This window comes from Athene cunicularia (assembly GCF_003259725.1).
Source record: "Athene cunicularia isolate RWA chromosome 2 unlocalized genomic scaffold, athCun1 chr2_part1, whole genome shotgun sequence".
NCBI lineage: Eukaryota > Metazoa > Chordata > Aves > Strigiformes > Strigidae > Athene > Athene cunicularia.
Window position 1 is genome coordinate 126,615,262 of NW_020799095.1, and position 20,534 is coordinate 126,635,795.

General features: G+C 36.7%; 1 protein-coding gene across 1 annotated transcript; it reads left to right on the top strand.

The window, feature by feature from the left end:
• The first annotated feature begins 2,643 nt into the window (after positions 1–2,643).
• DECR1 (2,4-dienoyl-CoA reductase 1) lies at positions 2,644–16,201 on the top strand. The gene is made up of 9 exons (XM_026842617.1): positions 2,644–2,866; positions 3,807–3,864; positions 4,009–4,095; positions 6,849–6,996; positions 10,098–10,197; positions 11,743–11,815; positions 13,943–14,089; positions 14,394–14,456; positions 14,550–16,201. The coding sequence occupies exons 1-9, from the start codon at positions 2,745–2,747 to the stop codon at positions 14,607–14,609; spliced, it is 858 nt and encodes a 285-aa protein (XP_026698418.1). The 5' UTR covers positions 2,644–2,744; the 3' UTR covers positions 14,610–16,201.
• Positions 16,202–20,534: the final 4,333 nt, after the last annotated feature.

The following is a 20,534-nucleotide window of genomic DNA, read 5'->3' on the forward strand; positions in this document are numbered from 1 at the left end:
GCCCCCGGCCGCCTCACGGGCTCCCCCCGCAGCCGCCGGCACGGCCGCCTCGCCGAAGCGGTGTCGAGGGGCGGCCGAGGCCGGAGTGGGCCTCCGGCTCCTGCGGTTCGGGGAAGCAGCAGAGACATTTCCCCAGGGTGGGGACACCCCCCGGTTCGTCCCGGCTGCCGGCGCAAGGCGCGCCGGCCCTGCCCGTCCCGGAGCTCTCGCAGAGCTGCGGCCTGTGCTCCCCGGGACGTGGGCCCTGCCCCACCGCAGGGCAGGTCCCGTTTCTCTCCCGTTTCAGTACGGGGTGTGGAGGTGTGGGTATGGCCCTTTCATCCCGGTAGCAAAGTTGTGCAGCGCGATTTAGGGGAAGTGGTTTGAATGTTGCCGTCCAGGCAGTGTCAGGGCTGGTTTGTGTGGGTGTTGGTGGAGGCCGTTTCAGCCCGGGCAGTGCTGCTCGCCAGGGACTGCTGTGCGTCCGAGAGGGCCTTCTGCAGTAATTTCATGATTCATTTCCACCCCCTGGGTGAGGGTTGGTGTTTGGTTTGTTCACGTTTTGTTTTTTTTTTTTTTTGAGGGGGGGGTGTTAAGCTGTTTCCTGGCTTCTTTATATCTCTGTTTACACCAGAAATTAAAACTTTGACTTTAAAAAGTGGAATGATTAAATTGTGTGGATCCTGTCACAGAAGCCCCTTGTGCAAACTACTGATGAGACAATAGTAGTCTCATGAAACAACTCAGAATTATACCAACTTTACTGGCTGCTTGGTACCGTGACAGTACTTTTGTTAGTCTTGGTGCAGTCTTCCTGCCTGCCTCTCCTGTGGCCTGCTCCCTCCTCTTCCTCCCCCAAGCAGGTGGAACGCTGCTTGCACAGTTTCTGTAGTGGTGAGCAAAGAGTGGTCTGTGTCCGTCACCAGCAGAGCACCTGATTAAGGAGATGCAGTACTATGTAGGGATTATCTCTGGTTATCTCCTTATACCGAAGGAAAAGGGAGTCCAAATGCTGTCTTGATTTGCAGTCTCTTGTCATGAAATGATGTTTTCCAGAGGGATCCCTTCTTTCCCTGCATACCTAATGAGAGATGAGTAGGAAATAATAAGAAAGACCCAAAAGTGAATCTTCACACTCCCCTTTCCTGGAGGCTTAATAGTATTCTGGTACTCTGAAAATATGCAGATTTTATTTTCATTGGAAGAATTAAAAAAAAAAATCCATATTTTACAAACATTTGGTGGCAGATCTGATCTGTCGAATTTTGTTATTTTAGAAAAATGTTGTGACGTTCTTTAGGTATTCCGTTTGATCTGCTTGTGTTCCTTAGAACTGCCTGTAGTTTGTTTTTTCCTTGTCAGAAGCTATTGTGCATAACCGAAGAGTCCAGTTCCAGAAAGAGTCCCCAAAGTACACATTTAATATAAATGCGGTAGGACTTGCTGCACTGCTTTACTTTTGTGATAATTCTAGTTTTAGTTGGAGCTTTACTTTCTTAATTTTGCTCTACACAGTGCCCACAACTCTACTTCACTCTTAGTTTTTGTTTCATCATTTCTTTGGAGCAGATGTTGTAGTAGGAGTCTACTATAGGCCACCCACCCAGGACAGAGAGGTGGGTGAAATATTCTACAACTGTTTAAGAGAAATCTCACAATTGCTTGCCCTTGTTCTTAAAGTGGGAGACTTTAACTTCCCAGACATCTGCTGGAAATCGAACGCAGCAGAGCAGGCCCAGTTCTGGAGATTCCTGGAATGTGTGGCAGATAACTGCCTGACACAGCTGGTGAGTGAACTGACCAGACAAGGTGCCCTGCTTGGACCTCTTCTTTGTGAACAGGGAAGGACTGGTGGGTGGGTGATGTAGCAGTTGGAGGCCGACTAGGGCACAGTGATCTCTATTCTTAGAGAGGCCAGGAGAGGGCTAAGCAGAACTGACATCCTGGACTTTTACTTGTTTGGGCACTGGCTTGAGAGGATTTCTTAGGAGATGGTCCTGAAGGGTATAGGGGTCCAGATGTAAATGGTATTTCTGCTGAGACAGAGTGTAATGCTGGTAACCAAACCTTGTGCAATTTTGTGTGGGAGGTGGCATTGTTTTGCTTAGCAGCTCCAATAATGATTGGGACAGGTCTCATGGAGTTTGATTCTACTCCATTCTGTGGTAAAGAAGAATGTTGACTATGGTACTAAAGGATCAAAGCCTTGCACCTACTATTGAAGCTTTTGAATTTGTAAATATATACACATATAATCCCAAAATTACATGGACTTGCGAGGGCTAAACTTATGCATGAAGTACAGTGTATATATATGAATCTGAAACCACAATCCTGCTGGGAGTCTGTAATTAGTTGGTAATGGTGTTCCGCACACTTTAGTAAAAGTGACTGACGTAAGGATAACTAACTTGCAAAATAACAAAATCATTATTAAAATATTTTTTCAATAATTCTGTAGTTGCAATGGAACATCTAAAACTAGCTCAAGGGCTTTTGTAGTCTCATTAGCATTTATCTGAAGGTCCATGTGTTTTAGTATAATACAATCAAATCATTCTTACATTCAGTTTATAATGAAGCGGTTATGATTGTTACCTTCACCGTCACAAGAAAATCTAATCGTTAGTAACAATCCCTTATACAGAAATGTGAAAAAACCAACTTTCCTCTTTTTCTTTCAGTTGTTCCACTGTGGGCCAGATGTACTTCATCAAAACAGCAATTTACCGCGAGCTGCGTTTTTTTCACCTCTTCAAAAAGTGATGTTGCCACCAAATACCTTTCAAGGGAAAGTGGCCTTTATAACTGGTGGAGGTACTGGGATTGGCAAGGGGATGACAACAGCTTTGTCCAGTTTAGGTGCCAAGTGTGTTATAGCAAGCCGGTAAATATTAATGAAGACGTTCTAGAGCTTTCATTTAGAACTGAATGCTGAATAGATCTGTTTTCTGCTTCATCATGGATCTTGTTTTCTCCTTCACAAAATGGATAAATTTATTCTATTTACTATATTTCAGTACACTTTTAACGTCATATTGTAAATACCAGAAACTTGCAGATCCACCTACAAGTGTCTAATGGTGTAAACAGCAGTAGGAAGAAATAAACTAAACACATTTCCATGAAAAAGTAAACCCAGTGTATTAGACATAAATTCAAATAAAGCCTGAAAGAGAACACAGAATTGAAATAGCCGTTGTTGAACATTTTGAATGTGTTATTGCAGATGTTCTTGACACATGTTTGAAATGCAGTAAAGAATTAAAGCCATTCCTCTCAATTCTTACGACTTTAAAAGCAGCCCCGATTTTTCCTTTAACAAAGGTGATCTTTATATAGTTCTCTTAAGTAGCACTACAATAAAGAACAGAAAAACAATCTAATTTTTAATCAAAATAAACAAGTGTTGTGACATTCGTCCGTATAGGGGTTTAGATCGTTTTAAATCTGAATATGCATGTCTCTTCTAAAATACTAGTAGACTAGTAGCTAAAACTAAGTTTGTTATGGTTATGTATTTGGAATGAAAATATTTTTTCTAGCTTACCATGTTTGAGTAGTCAGTTGTGTGTTGCTTTGAAGGAGCAGAAACCAGAAATTACTTAGATTTAAATAGGTTTTGTTCAGAAAGTTATGACTAAATATAGTTTTTATCTTAAAGCTCAGTTTTCACAAAAGTCAGCAAAACACATGCACACATACACATATTAAATGATATTTTAAGGTTTAGCTCATAATTTGCTCAGAAAAATCACCAGATTTTATTAATCTGAATTGTACTTGTATTTAATTGAAATTTAGTGACTTTCTGTACTTATTTCTAGGAAGCTCGATGTTTTGAAAGGCACAGCAGAAGAAATTTCTTCTAAAACAGGGAATAAGGTAAAGTTTTACAGAACTGTGAATATGTTTTTATACTTCACATGGTTACAGGATTTTTAGGCATTTGTGTGTTTCTCTGGGCTTGTTTAATTTATGAGTGATATGGATTTTAAGTCTTATATCTGCCTTTCCATTATTACATAGGTTTGTGCCATCCAGTGTGATGTGAGAGATCCGGTTTCAGTTAAGAATGCTGTTGCTGAAATGATCCAAGTGGTGGGACATCCTGATGTAAGTGTTCTAGTGACAGTGTTTCAGTCTTCATTACTGAAAATATTCTGAGTAGTAGGTATGAAGAAAATTACTATGATAGAAAGTAGATGGAATCTAAAGAGACACTGGACAAAAGGGGGCTATACATCAAGATAAAGCTAACATTCACAGTTAGACTGGTTACTCTATTCTTGTGGTTCTTAAAATACTTAGTGGCCAAATAGATTAAATGGTGGTGTCCTTACTCTAAGGACTAACAGTTTCTTCGTAAACAGTGAGACAGTTATGATGGGATTCTTTGAGTTAAGTCAACAGAATATTGCCCTTAAATCCTCCTGAAAAGATGTCTTACCTGTGTTGGTACTGTGTTGGCCTGTTGCTTATTTAACTTAATGTTTCACAAATTAGAAACGGAAGTAATCATAAATGTCTTCTTTGGCCCTTGCTCAGCTTATTAAAATACACAAGGAAGGTTCCAACAAAGTTCTCAGAAAAATCTTCAGTCAAGCTAAGGATCTAGTTTTTAACCATTTGTCACAAAATAGAGAGCTCTTTACATCAGACTTGCTTTGAGAAGGATGGTCTGGTGGAGTCTGAACAATGATAGGCACTAAACTCTGATTTGATCATGAGAGAAACAACTCAGATTCTGCTAGCTGATAGAAAGCGTGATGAGGGTGTTAACATCGATATAAAGGATAGTCAGATTTAAACTGTTTACTGTAGATTTAAAACTCTGATCAGTGAATTGTAGACACTTTGCATTCACCAATAGCTTTGTATAGACATGGAAGAGACTGGTAAGAAGTGGAGAAACTATTTCTCACAGCTGTATGCTGTAACAGATCACTGTCTTGATTTGTAGACAAGATATTCTGGATATTGACTACTGCAGTTTTTGACCAAAGCACATTACAGTCTCCAGGTTTTAAGTGTGTACAGAGAGGGAGGAGCCTTCTTTCTATATATTACATTTTAATTACACCTGTAATTTTCTGAATAAATACTTCCCATGACTTGTTCTTTACAAGCATTTCCTTTCTCTTTAGTTTCACTTACTCTCTGTGTGTAAGAGACACTACAAAGTAAATTGAATATTCAGTTCTTTTTGGCCAATTTTTTTCTTAGTGACAGACATAAGTTTATCAACACTGCAAGCCTGGGTATCAGTGCCACTGTGTGTGTGAGGTGGTGTCCTGGTTCAGCTAGGATAGGGTTAAGTTTCCCCAGCAAGGGAAAGGGATCTTCAGCCGGGTTATTCATTGATGTCAGGTCCGGCATGGCAGCGCGGGAAGCTTTCCTTGGTGGCTTTGGTCACGGGAAGCACGCGCGGTGGGCTGGCTGTGTCACTGCGGTATTTCTCTGTATATCTTTTGTTTACTGTTATTACTGTTTGTTGTTGTTATTATTGCTATTGTTGTTGTTCAGATGGCTTATTACACTGTTGTATTCAATTTCTCCTTATTTTAACCCGGGGTTTGTGCCCTACTTGTGTCCGAGGGTGGGGGAGGGACAACGGCAATGTGGTCTCCAGTCCCGGCAGGGCCTAAACCAGCACAGGTGGGATCTCAAAGATAGAAGTTAATGGCATTATCATATTCTTTCTAGCTTTGTTTTGTTCATTCTGTTCCCAAGACTGTTTCTCCCAGTTAGAAAGCAATCATTCTTTTGTCTCATGGATTGTTTTGAAAGTCATACATATCTGCATACCTCAAAGACGGTATCATGCAGTCCTTGAATCACTAGTTTTATTATTGTGTCTTTGCTATATTTATTCAGTGATGCAAATAACCTCAGTATCGAGGTATTTGGATTTTTTTTGCTTTAAACTGTAGGGAGGCCTTTAAATTCTATTTGCTATCTATATGTATAATTTATGGCTGTTGTATTTTGGTTTTGTTATATTCATGCAATATGTGCTGTGTTATATTTTGCTACTGAAAATTCTAATGTCTTTAGCCCAGAAGTTCTTCAGGACAAAGACTTTGTTTTATGTGCAAACCTATGTGAATTTAGGTGCCATTTTATAAGTAATACACTATTTTATTGCTTCAGCACATTGTATTATTAAATACACAAGAAGTGGCCATGTAAGTTTTGGGTTAAAAATTGCTTATGTGATGCTTAGTGCCCTTAAAAAAGGTATCTAACTTGCTAGCTTGAGGGGCTAAGCAGATGATATATTGAAAGTATCCTCTGCCTAATTATTTGGAGAAAGGCAACAAGTGACAGATACACATCCATTTGAAAAAACTTTTGTATTAGTTGCTTGCAGTTCACTAAATCATAATCTTCTCTTTGTCACAACTGCTTAGACTTCTTCTTATGCAACAGTGAGCTACTCCAGACTTAGTCATCAGGTTACATCTTTTGCTTTAATTCCCATGCATCTCTTACTTTAAATATGATACGTGACCTTGGAGCTTGGTGGGGACCAACTTTTCTGTGAGGATGCACTTGAGACATTATGGAGAATAGCAACTTAAGTCACCCACTAAATTTGCAGTTCCTCAGTACTAGACTGAGCAGTTTAGAAATACAGCTCATTTTCTGCTAGTGATACATATCTGTGCTGCAAATGTTAAAATTTCTGATGGATTATTTTCTCTCTCTCTCTTTCACCACCTTCCTGCCCTGTGCCTCATTTGACTTTTCTATTTTTTCACTTTTTCTATTTTTACTTGGAAACACTGAGAAGTTCCTTGTTAAATCTTTTCTCTTAAGAAGAGTTATTTTTAATGAACTCTTAAGTTTTCCTTCCTGTGTTTCAGATTGTGATAAACAATGCAGCTGGAAACTTTATTTCCCCTTCTGAACGCCTTTCTGCTAATGCATGGAAAACAATAACTGATATTGTGCTTAATGGTACTGCTTTTGTAACTCTGGAAATTGGAAAGGAGCTCATCAAAGTACGAAAAGGTATCTTAAGACAAATGGTAACTAAGCATTGTGGCATAGTATTATTACTTGCTTTCCTTGCCTTATTGTTATAGCTAATTTTGAAAGAAACACAATTCTTAACATTCTAAATCTTTTCTAGAAATAAACTTTATTTTTGGTAAAGCTATACTTAAATACCACATGGTAGGAATGGCTAGCAATTCTTTGTAGAATCTACCCTTAAAATTGGACCCAGAGGCCATGAGGTTGAATGTAAAACTGAATGCAGTGTTTGTACTAGTTGTAAGGCTTTGTTTAAAACATATGCTGTTATTTCTTTTGAGTCGTCTGTATCTGTGTGGGTTTCATTGAGCAACTGAACATGTGGCATTTATTTAAATGAACAGCAAGTCAGGATATCACTTTGATTTTTTTCCTTTTACACTTAAATAAAAATCACAACTGTGGTATTTGACTAATAACACTAGAGAATATTACTGTTGATATAATTTGAATAAGGATTTCAAAACTTAAATCAGTGTTACATGTTATTTTCCCAAGTATGGTTCTTAGTTCTAGACAACCTAGGAGTTTAATCCAGTATTTTAGCTTTACCTTAAAAGATATGGTAGTTCTTTGATACACTATTTATCCAAAGATCTCCTTCACCAGATTATTGTCTTTAGGGGAAATGTAATGTATGCCTTTCTATGTTATATCATAGATTATATACAAAGAACTACTTTCATTTTACATTGTCTTCTGATTATAAATTGAAAAACATTGTGCTTATTTTTTTATGAGAATGGTACCATCTCAAGTAGGTTTTAAAAGCAGTGAAGTATATTATGATTTCCCATGAATCCTGCTTTCTAGGTACAGCCACTGTGTTGGAATAATCCTTTTGGTTTTGCACTGTATTTCTCTTAACTCCTGAATTAGTTGAATTTCTTCAAAACTCTTCTCTAAAAAGTCCTCAGTGTGTTCATACTATTTAATGATAGAAATACCAAATTAATCTTTTAGTAAGTCTGTAACAATTTTGGTCAGTTGACAAGGTATTTCCCACATATATTTTTAGTAGCACATGAAAAAATAATTTCTACTCTTCTAGTGCTAATACTACCACATGAAAAATCCATCCAACTCTGACTTACTATGTCATTATAGCAAACCATTGTAATAGTTTGCTTTATGGCCTTCCAGATGCATGCGGTGTCTCCCTATAGTAATGTGAAATATGGCTTTAAAAATGCCTTTGTCTCTGCAGTTGTTGAATGAGAAACTACTTTCTTTGCTTCCACCCTCAAATTCAGCAAAATCTGGAAGTCATTTACCTTCATGTTGTCTGTCTTCCTCTCACACCTAAGCTTCCAAAACACATGAGTTTCTTTTGCTGTTATTTGCATACCTTCTTTCTAGGGGATTCCATCTATAAGTAAGACGTTTTACTTAAAGCTTTCTTTAAGATATGTTTTTGCATGTAAATGAAGTGTACATGTTTGTCCTCTCATTCTTCACCTCATTTTCTTTTTACTTGCTTGTTTTTTTTAAGTTAGAGCAGAGACTTTAGTTTCTGAAGTGATGGAGATGCTACCCAATGCAGATATTGTAGAACAGCCAGTGAGGATGCTATACTTCTGACAGTTAAGAGAACACTGACATGTTTTAGGTCCGCAGCATGACCTACATTAAACCTAATTTAGTAAATAATAAAAGTGCTATGGTTTTAGACTCTTAAGTTTTTACTAATATTTAAAGGTATTTCTAATCTAATGCATTATTAATTTATCCACTAAAAATTTTACAAAATGAGGAGTTAATTGGTTAGATATTGTCCATTTTATGAATATAAGATTTAGAAATAAAAATGGTGTATGAACTGAAGTGTACTTTAAACTTCAGAGCTGTAAATTTTATCATTCTTGCTTCTGTGTTAGGTTCACTCAACTCAACCTGTATTTTAAAAATTCTGTTGTTTAATTCTGCGAAATGTGTAATTAACCATCAACTGGAGATAACTTCAAAGTTGTTCTGTGTTTTTTGCCTGTGTTGATTTTTTTTCTTTTCAAAGTCTCTCACTGTAAACTACTTTTTGTAAATAGGGTCCATGGTTTCTGCATATCTGCTGACACTTCTGTCAGTGCTTGTTTATGATTCTCTTTAGTTTCTCTTGTGTAACATTACTGTAATTTTTTAACTGAGTCTCTACTTTGTCACATACATTCTATCAGTAATGTATATTGTTTTAGAAATATCCCTTGGGTAGCTATTCTCATTAAATTATTTTTAAAATACAGTAAGTAGAACAGTTATTTTCGTTAGTGTGGCGTAAGTAGTGAACTGTTGTCCCTTGTCCTCCATTTCCCAGTTACAGTAAGTTTACACTAGTCATTGATCAGACAATGAGAATATGCAGGCTTCTATAAAAGACAGATTAAATAAACAGTTGCAGTTTTCATTATTTTCCATAATGTTTTTGCTAAGTCGTTATAAAAGAAAGCAGTTTTTTTATAATACAGTTTGTTGTGACAATAATGGGGAAAAGTTATGCAGGTTAACTTTATCGTAAGCTCTACTGTAGAAAAAACTTCTGAAAACTTCTTAAGAGAACTTTTTTTTTTTTCTGTATGAACTTCAGATCAAGCCCTAAACTATGTCATTTTAAGATTATGTCAAACCTAATTGTTAATGCTGATTTTTTTTTTTCTTTTTTTTTTTTCCTTTTTTTCAGCCAGAAATTGATTAAATCAGGGTAGATTACTTGGTTAGTGACTACTAGGCTAAAAAGGCACTGTAAGGTCTTAGGCCTTCAGTTAGATTGATTTGCACATGTAAATTCATTATCAGTCAAAGTCTGAGGGTTTAGCCTTTGGTGCCTAATCAATAGCTATTTACACTTACATGGAACAACTCAACATTCATGGAAGAGAGGGAACTGAAATAAAAAGGCTTGAAAGCAAACCTTCCAAGACTGGATCTTTAAAGTATCTTTCTACAACCCAGAGTGAAAAAACATCCCTAACACTTGAGCTGCAAACTTCTATACCCCTGAGTGTACCTTAAGTTTGGAGTTTCACCTTCATGCGGTTTTTGTTTGTTTGCTGTGGGTTTTTTTTAAATGTTTTTGCAACTTTCAGGAGCGGCATTCCTGGCTATTACAACAGTTTATGCAGAGACTGGTTCAGGATTTGTGTTGCCAAGTGCCTCTGCCAAAGCTGGTGTAGAAGCAATGAGCAAGTGAGTAATATAGTAGAATGTGTGTTTTGCTTTTCCTGTCCTTGAGATAGGGTAGTTGGTCCATAAAAATGGAGCTAGCTGGTATAGTCCTCCTATTCTACTGTATTATAAGAGAACCTTCCAGCCTCCAGTATCCTAAGAATAAAATAGTATGCTGACATCTTGTAGAAAGAAATACTAATTGCTATTGTTGCAATGATTTACGATGTACCTTTATTTAAAGGGTGACTACAAGGAATACGGAGACTCCCTTTTTACAAGGAGTAACATGGAAAAGACAAGGGGTAATGGGTACAAGTTACTTGTGGGAAGATCCAGTTGGGCACAAGAGGAAAATTTTTCAGTGAGAACAATCAGCCACGGGAATAATCTCCCCAGAGAAGTGGTGGGTTCTCCATTATTGGACATTCAAGGTTCAGCTGGACAGGGTGCTGGGCTATCTTGTCTAGACCGTGCTTTTGCCAAGAAAGGTTGGACCAGATGATCCTTGAGGTCCCTTCCAACCTGGTATTCTATATTTCCTGTGATTCTATACTACTATTGCCAGTGACAAATTCTAAAGTTTCAGTACAGAGTTTCAATAATGAAATTCTCTTTCATTCTCATGGGCAAACCAGCACTGAAAGTCAGTTATTAGGGGAACTGTTCAAGCTCTATAGTGCCTTTCACTTTCTTTTGTCTCAGGAAAAGATGTGCTTGTTTTGGGGTGGATTATGCTGTTCCTTCATCTATCTAATAAAGAATTGTGTTTCCTATTACTACTTTAAATTAAGGTCTTCAGTTATACTTATTTCAGAACAGTATTGTGATATATCCATGTTATTCAGTAAACAAAAGGACTTCTATCATTAACTGTAGGACAGTTCTTCATAGCAAATAGATCCTCCTCTGCACTTCGACAGAAGGAATTTAATGGTTTCACAGCCTTTTAGTAACCAGAATTCTTTATCCAGAAAAAAAAAGAGGGAATGAATGATAATCTTGATTTCTGTTCTTTAGAGCTGTAGCTGAAGTGTGTACTTTTCAGAGACTTTGTCTCAGCTAATTCATTCACTGTAGTAGGTCATCGTACTGCTTATGCAAAGAAAATGTTGCCACAAAGCTAAATTATTCCACTGCTCCCATTTTTGAATGTAACCTCTATTTTGTGTTATTTCAAAACATCTAATGTGAGAGCTAAGTCACGTTAGAAATGTATACTTGTGGGATAATCTAAATTACTGGAGGTGGTGGCCTAACAGTTGTTTATCAAGGAGTTCAGGTGCCAAAATAATCTCTGTGATTTGTGAAGGAGAAAGAATTGCTCCTTAATATTGCTTTATCTGTGATGCATCTATTAAGTCAGTATTCCTCTGTGCACATTTTTTTTTTTTTTTCTTCTCTGAAATGCTTTTGTTAAGAACAAAAAAACCCCTTAAGTAGAAATGCCTGTTTCAGGAAAATTCTAGTACATACATATTTGATTCAGTTTTAAATAATTTGCTGAACATCATTATTAAAATACTATGTTTAAAATATTGATGCATTCTGTTAATGAATTTTTAGGTCTCTTGCGGCTGAATGGGGTAAATATGGCATGAGATTCAATGTGATTCAACCAGGTCCAATAAAAACAAAGGTACATAACATGAAAGTACAGACTTAATCTTAAGATAGTCTAACATTTTCTATAACTGTTAAATTTGAGTATGATTCCCTTGGTAGTCAAGACTGTGCTGAAATATTGAACACACTACCTGTCAGTTCTTTTTTAAAATAGAACTTGAACTTGTGAAACCTGTCACTGCTGCTTCTACTACACTAATATAAATGAAACCTTTTTTAAAGTGTTTCAAAGCAATGATACATCAAAATATTTAATGTTGATTCTTATCAACTGTATGTACCTAGTTTGTCAAGTGAAGTGAATCCTTGCACTTGGTAGAGTAAAAGTGCCTATTTCTGCCTGAGCTCTAATTTCTAAACAAAACATCTCATCCGTTCCAAAATTTCAGAATCTTTTTTAGGTATATGAGAACAGAATCTCAGTAGTTTTGTTGAAAATCACAAAACTAGAAAGAGAAAAACAAGCAAGAAAATGTGAAGCTTTGATATGAGTGAAAAGGAGAACTGGAGGATTTGAAGGAAGTAATCCAGACCAGCTGGAACAGGAAGAAAAAAGAAAATAGTCCTGCAAGAAGAGAGAGGAGGATACGTTTCACATTGAATCAAAATATTACAATTATGAGCAGTAACAGCTAATAATGGTATCACTACTACCTATAAAATGTTTCACAGTTGGTTTTGCTGCTGTTTTGGGGGTAGGGGTGCAGGGTTGTTTGTTTTTGTTTTTTTTTCTCGGTGCTATTAGATGCTACACTTGACAATTCAGTTTTACCTTTTTTGACTGTAAAGAAAGGTAAGTGACAGTATCAGTAGGGTTATAAGAATGTTGAAACAACATACAGTATCAGACCAGAAGTCGTCCAGTCTTTGTATCTGGTGGATTTTTAGACAGGAGTAGAAGAAAAATATTTAATGACGTTTCTTCTTCATATCTCCAGCCTCTGGCAATCTGTGGCTCGGAGTTTGATACAGTTGTTATCTTTTCATATTCTAATCATCTTGATGGATTTTTTTTTTTTCTTTCATTAGTTTGTCCTGTTCCTTTTGAATCCATATAAACTTTTGGCATCCATTGTATCATGTGGCAAGATCCCTTTGGTTTATATATTGTCCTAATTTTTGGCAAGCTCACAGCTTTCCATGTCAATATTGCTACGTCCCATTAATGTTTCTGTTTTAAACTAATAGTGTATATCCCACTTGAGATACTGTGTGTTCTTAATAAAGTACTACATTTGTTGCACTGGTTCCAAGATAAAATTTCCCTGAAAGCATGAAAAGGCAGATTGTGTTTACTTAAAACAGCATATTGCAAAATCAAGGCTTTTTCTGCCTTAGGGGCTGCATCCATGTCTTTAAAAAAAACTATTGTAAGTCATGATAGGAAAAGGAAAAAAAGTGTACAAGCACAATACCATTAAGCTTATAAACTGGCATTTAAAAACATGGCAATGGAAGACTTAAATGGTGTGAGTACAGCCATGTTTACATAAACTACAGTGTGCTTTAACTTTCATAACTTCAGTAAATAAATGTTACATATACGTTTCTGATTTTGCCTGAGGAGGTTGTTTCCTTGTGGAGGAGCAGGAGGAACAAAAAAACCCTCTTCAATTTCCCACGCCATTTTAAGCTATTCAAATACTAAAACTTCCAGTGACTTAGTTTAGTTCAAGCCATTGCTGCAGTTTAACTGAACTTGATTTTTTTTTTTTCCTTTTCAGTTTTACTTACTCATGTATAATTTATTTCTGTCACTTCCAGCTTCTCTCTCCCCTTACTCTTCTTCCCTGTCTGTGCAGCAATTTCAAGTCTTGCTTATTTCCTCAAATGTTTATCAAGGCTGTTTGTGAAACAACAGATTATTAACCCCTTTTATTTTTCATAGATAGATGGTGGGTGACTATTCCAAATGTCTTAAATTTCAGTTTATCCTCAGTAGATGCGTATCGGTGCAACAGGGATAAATTGTTTTCTGTTACCTACTTTCTTCTTTTTCATCCTACTGACAGAGAGGAAGTGGACAGTTTACTCACAAATGTTAACTCCATACTGTTTATGCAGAGTCAGATCTCTCTTGGATTTTAATTTCTGATGTAGTTATAACTTCTGCTTTTTAAAAATGTTTCTTAATTCTCAGGGTGCTTTTAGCCGCCTTGACCCAACAGGGTCATTTGAGGAGAAAATGATTGAGAGGATTCCCTGCGGTCGTCTGGGAACTGTAGAAGAAATTGCAAATCTTGCTGCCTATTTCTGCAGTGACTATGCAAGCTGGGTTAATGGAGCAGTAAGTTTTACTTGATCTTGTTTATGCAATTAACCTGATAGTGGTCTGAGTTTTGCTGGTATTTTTTAAAGCCCTGGTTTCAGAAGTGAAACAAGCCTTTTGGAAATTTACAAGCATTACTAACCTTTTGATTGCAATGCATAGTAGTTACTACCTTTTAAAAAGAACTAAAAGTGATTGAATTACATTCTTCTGAGTATGGGTTTTTCTGATCCAAACCAATAAAAACTACTTTCACAGTTCATAACAAGGGAATGCTACAGAAACCCCATATTATTAAATGCACTGCTTATGCTTTTTCTAGGTTATTAGAATGGATGGTGGAGAATATGTTTCTATGGCAGGAGAATTCAACGATTTGAAAACGGTATTAAATTTCTTGCTTGCTGTTTTACATTCAAATACTTAGATGTGTAATTATTATATGGAATTCCAACAAAATGCTCTTTTCTCTTGTTAGGTTACTGAAGAGCAGTGGGATGTGATAGAAGCAATGATTAGAAAAACAAAAGGCTCCTAAAGTATGCAACTGTATGGTGGAGATTTTTGGAAATGAACCACTACTTTTCATGAATATTTTGAAATAACCAGTTGGGAACTTGACTTCAAAATCTTTTGTGTGCTAATTTCAATAAAGTATTTTGAAATTATCATATTCTGAATATAGCATGTATATTTTTCCTATTTACAGTCTAATCTGTTGCTAATAGTGAACAGCAGTTGTTCACTGAAATTTTGTTGTTCTTTAGGTTATGTCTTACATAGCTATGCTGTGGTCTACAGTTAGTTTTTAAAATAATATTTCAGAGGATTTTTTTTGTTTCTCAGATATGTGCAAGTGTCTCTTAATGCTATAATTCCAGTAGCATTTCAGGACTATCATAACTGAATGTTCATTTGAGGAAAAACTTAAGAAATTAAGTCCTAATCTTCACACTACAGTAGAAAGTCCTAAACTTGCAGTAAACTTGGTCTCATCTTTTGCTGACATTTTCTGTCTGTTAATTAAGTTTTGCTGAACTTTAAAAATGGCATTTAAAGACTAGAAGTGCCTTTCTAAGGGGCTCACTCTTTGTCATGATTAAGTTAATGGTCTCAAAAATGAAAAAGTAAAAATCATTTGCTATTAACACATGTGACTAGTAGAGTCAATAAAAAATGTCTTTTACTGATGCTTTTCTTAAGATTAGTAAATGTTGACGGAAAGCGATTGCAACCTTGTTGGTTGAGATTTACAGAAGTCTGTAGGTTTAATTTGCTTTAAGACTGGTACTAAAGCTTTAAGATAGCATTACCTCTAAATCTAGTCAGTTTATCCATCCCAAATAAGCAGGTGATTTAAAAACAAAACCAAAAATGGTTATTGCTGTTCCTCTTTTAGTATTACTGTGTTTTCCAGGTTAGGGAGTTGCCAGTTGTTTGTCCCTCTTACTTCAAACAATGGATGGAATTCTTAAAGGCTCTGGCCTTTACAACCTGAAATCCATGCCTTTTTTTAAAATTGTTTAACCTAAGCTCCAGACAGTCCACACATGCAAGCATGGAGATAGCTGTATGTGCTTTAAAATTGACACATTGATTTAAGGGTCAGGAATATGGAAGCAATTCAGGGATGCCTTCAGGTGCTGGCAGTGGTCTTGTCCCTTTACCCACACTTTAGACCATACTTAATATGCTAGCATCTGACTTTGAAATCATTTGATTGCCTTGATACAAAGCTGAAGCAACCTAATACATGATCTGCTGAAAGGGAGGGCTATATTAGTGCAGGCTTCCATGTGCTAGCTCTCTCCTGAGAGTGATGGCCCTATGGGGGATTGAATAGCATCTGTGCCACTGATAATAAAACAAAGCAAATGTGTTTATCATAGCAGCCTTCAAGGTGTCTCTTGAACATAATGTAAAGCTTTTTTATAGCACCTTGGGTTTTAGTAGGTCTGTTGTCAAGATCAAATTTTGACATGATACCCATGTCTTTTCCCCAAAAAGTTATTTGGTTTAGGCTCATATATATTGTTCTTCGCTTGTCATCTTTTGCATATACTTACATTTTCTCTTTGTATGGGATACAGTGGCATATAAGGCTTTGACACTTGGAAAAAAAAAAAGTTTCTGAAAAAAATTCAAAGGTATGTTTGTGAGCTGAACTGTGGTACAATCAAGTATTTCTCAGTGGTATTTAGTATGGTATCCTCTGGAGGTCAGCGATCAATAAAAAGAAGTTCCCACTGGTCTCTTGCATCCATGGGTGTATGAGACTTTAACTATAGGAAAGTTTGTCATGTGTTTGAATTACTGGACTGATTGAAGATAACCATGTTCTGTCTCCAACATTGTCACAGACTTTCTGTGACCTCAGATTATTTCTGTTGCATCTGAACAACAGATCAGGTACCCTCTCCAACATTCCCTCAGGAACAGGTCATGTGAAGCTGGGAGACTGGCACATTCCTTTTAGCTCACAAAACGTAGGTCTTGGTTGGGGCACAGGTGGAAAAGATCAAGAAGAGAGGCACGTTTCCAGTCTCAACATTAAGTTCGGATCAAGTCTGTAGTTGGATTTGGGGGCTAGGAAGCACTGCTGGCTGTCACATAGTCCATATCTCTTCCCTGCCTATAAAATAATAGTAGCAATATCTGGGTTTTTTTAATCTTACATACTTTAAAAAAATAGTACTATGTACTGTTTCATGTATTTTTTTAGATATTGAATGCAGAAGTTTGGGTTTTTGTTTGTTTTTTGGGGGGGGGGTAGAGTGAGATGGAAAAGAAAGAGGAGAAAAGGTGGATAAGCCTAGCCCAGTTACAATTATCTTTTTCCAAATATTTCAGCAATAGTTACCACAATGCTAGATGTAATGCCTATGGACACAGTAAATGCCAGAAACCCATTATGTGGCTTTAAACACATAGACCCACTATTTATCTCAACCACCACTATAATGCTTTGCCTTTGTTTATAAAGTAAACTTTTCAGAGTTGAGTTCGGAAATGTTTTCCACAGCAAAAGGCAGTGGATTCCTATGCGAAAGTACTTCCAAGAATTTCAGGTGCTTTTCAGTTTAAAGTAAATAATGATTCTTGACCTAAAATTTAAAAAATGAGAAGATCTTTGTCTTTCCTTCACTGCTTTACTCGCAGAGAAATTCAGGCCAACTTTACATCTAGGAGAAACTCACTTTCATTCATAGTGAACCTTACAGAGACTGAAGCTCTTCTGAACTGTTAGAGTTACTAGAACATGAGATTTTTTTGGTTTATTTGATAAGGTCAAAGTACTGAAAGTTAATTCACTACAGATGTTTTATAGCCTGTCTTGTAAACAGATACTGGGTATTTATACAATAACAGAACATCATCACTTGCAGAAACAGGTATTGCTTCCAAAGTATCTTCCACCTGTTTACTCTCTATAGCTAAATGAGTTATTAATTGTAAGGTGACAATAAAACATTTTTAAAGCATATGTTATTCAGTGATAGAACCCAGAAAGCACATTTTAAATTTTAATGAGCATCCGTAGTAAGAATAGTCTTATTTTCTTACCTATATCAATGACATCCATTTCAAACTGTGCAGATTAGTTGCTTTTAGATTCTGAACATTCTGTCTTGACAAGATGTATTCATTGTGTTGATGCAGGTTTTAGAAATTGCATGTTTTAAAGAGCTATATGTTACTGGATAGTTCATAAAGCATTTCCCAATATATAGACTTAGTTAAGTGAAAAAACTGATCTAGCCATCTACTGCAGAAGAATGGAATAGTCTGGCTTGATTAATTTCCTGCATTAAGAGTTTTTAGACTTGTTAGGGACAGGAGAGGAACATTACCGTGAAGAGATGAATCTTGATCATCTCAAGTTTATGTCTTACCTAAACCCAATTTAATTATTTGTTACTAAAGTGGCAATACATGACATCTGAACTCAGGAAAATTACAAGAGAAAGTGGCTTTACAAGGGGCTACCCAACCCAGGCATGTCTGGCTTGGCAAATCTAAAAGAAGCTGTTCCTAAATGCTCATGAGGATGAGACTGTCCTGAAAGAGGCATAAAATATCCCTAAATCCCAGGAGGTGCCCAATCCATAAGCATGCTCTGCAGCTGTGTGTTGCACACAGTTAACACAGACTGACATGAAGTGTAGTCATCACAGCTACTTTCTCCTACCATTTTTGCTGTTTATTTGGAATAAAGTACCCATGTTAATCACACTGTCTTAGTATTGCTTTGTGGCATAATAATTTTATGGAGATGAAGTTGGAGAGACATGAAAGTGGAGGAATTAGAAAAGGTGATGGTGTACACCAGAGATGGCAAAGGGAGTCAGTAGGGTTGCAGAGGCAGTTTAATTTTCATGGATCACAAGGAAAACTTGCCTGGGATTCAGATACCTTTTTTAAAATGACTTCTGCATGACCCATCAGTCAAAGGTGTTATCGCTTCCATGAATTCAGCTTAGAGATACTCACAATGGAGGATTTATTGTCTTTTCAACTGAAAAGTACATCCTGCTTGATTAAATCTTTAAATTAACCATTTTTCAGTTGATGGTTTACTCTTTTTGAATCTGTTACAATTTCTTAGATTAATTCTGTGCTGTAAAAGTGGTATTGTATTATAGTAGAGGCTTATAAACAAGTTATGAAAATAGTTTGAGGTTGCAAATGAAAGAGATCAGTTGTACTACTTCTTGGTTATGATAACTGAACTCCAGTCAGTCTTGGTTCTGTTTCTGGGAATTCCCTCCTCTTGAATATTTCAACTAATGTTGAGAATATTGCTATTATTTACCAATTTGAGAATCTGCTTTACAAGGAGAAGATGATGCTATTTCAGGGAACTGTGGGTTCCTAGCTGTTCATACTGACTTCCAAGTTCATTGGCATGTGAACTGCTCATTTATCTTTCTTTTTTTTTTCACATGCTGATAGCACATTAAGTAAAAACACTGAATTGCAAGGAAATTTGTACCTTTATCTGACTTCATGGAGCATCTTGTGTTGTAGCTGATAAACATATAACCCCACTTTAACCAAGGTAAAACCCCCCATCTTTTGTAGGATAATTTAATATTCAGTAAAATAAAATGATCTTTGGGATTTCAATGGGTTTTAATGGGTGAAGAAGAACTTCAGTTTGTTTCAGAGGGATTTGGAGGTGCTCAGCACTTCAGAAAACCACAGGCCACTGTGGGTGCCTAAATATGAATTCTGAGCCTCCTTATGCACACAGCAAATAGGTGTGGATTTTGGTATACCTCCACAACTGGTGATGATAAGATTACAATGAGGGCTTAGTATAAATGCCCAAAATGCCCAATGGAAATCAATTGGAAAAATCTAATGTTGTCTAGTGAAACAAAGACTTAATCCTAGCTTAAGTGGAGTTTAACAGCAGCATATGAGTATTTTGTGAGACAAGATTCATTTTATGTAAAAGCACTGCTGGCTGTCAGCATCCTGATCTGTATTTGACATTTGCACATGCAATATGCTGTTCAGAAATTTCATAAGCTTGTGTGGGTAATCTTTGCAAAGATACGTAACTAAGTTGTAAATGGGGGATTAGACAGGTGCTATGATACCACACATGAACTGTTCAGGATAGAACAGTGCAGCAGTGAACGAAAGCCAGATCCCTTGCTTCAAGGCCTGTCTTCAATTCTGATTAAATCATGGTGAAATTTAGCATGATGTTCTCCATAATGGGCAGTGGTTTGTATCACAGCTTCCAGTTGGGCAGTGTTAGTGACTTGGCATCAGGTGAGGCCCCTGAGGTGCACTGGTGTGGGCACAGCTAGAAGCAGGTGCTCACTCTGCCTGACTTGGTACTGTTAACATTTGTGTCTGTTAGCAAACGCTGCATTTATAATCCCAAAGGTTTTCAAAGGGTCTAATAGTTACTATTCTTTTTTTTTTTTCTTTCAGTATTAGTAAAAGTTTGCTGTTTTGTGCTTTCAAATTAATAGAAAGTCACTTTCTTTGATTTCAGTACTAAGCGCTTGTGTTAAATTTTAATCTGTACACATTTAAACTAGAATGTGCTAAAACTTTTTACAGCATACTTGTTTATAATTTATAGGACAGAGGTTTTGAGTATTTGTTAGCCTGAGTGCTTATTTGAATGATTATTTTAACGAAATACTTATTTTAGACATTACAGTGGTTAATAGCTTCAGTAGTAGCTTCAGATCCCAGGTAGCTACGTGTCAGTCAGGTTCCCTGTTTAGCAGGTATATGGCATACCTGCACGACCTCTTGTAATTAATTTTTGTGCATGCTGAGATTTTACTTTCAATTTTGGTTTTGGTCGCCAAATGTCTGTCACAAGAAAGAAGCTTGCAGTCTTCCCTATCATCATGTGTCATTATTCCAAGCCTCGTTCTGCCCCAACCCTGCTGTTTTTAAGAGCTCTGCCCAGGAGTGTTTCAGAGATTTTAAA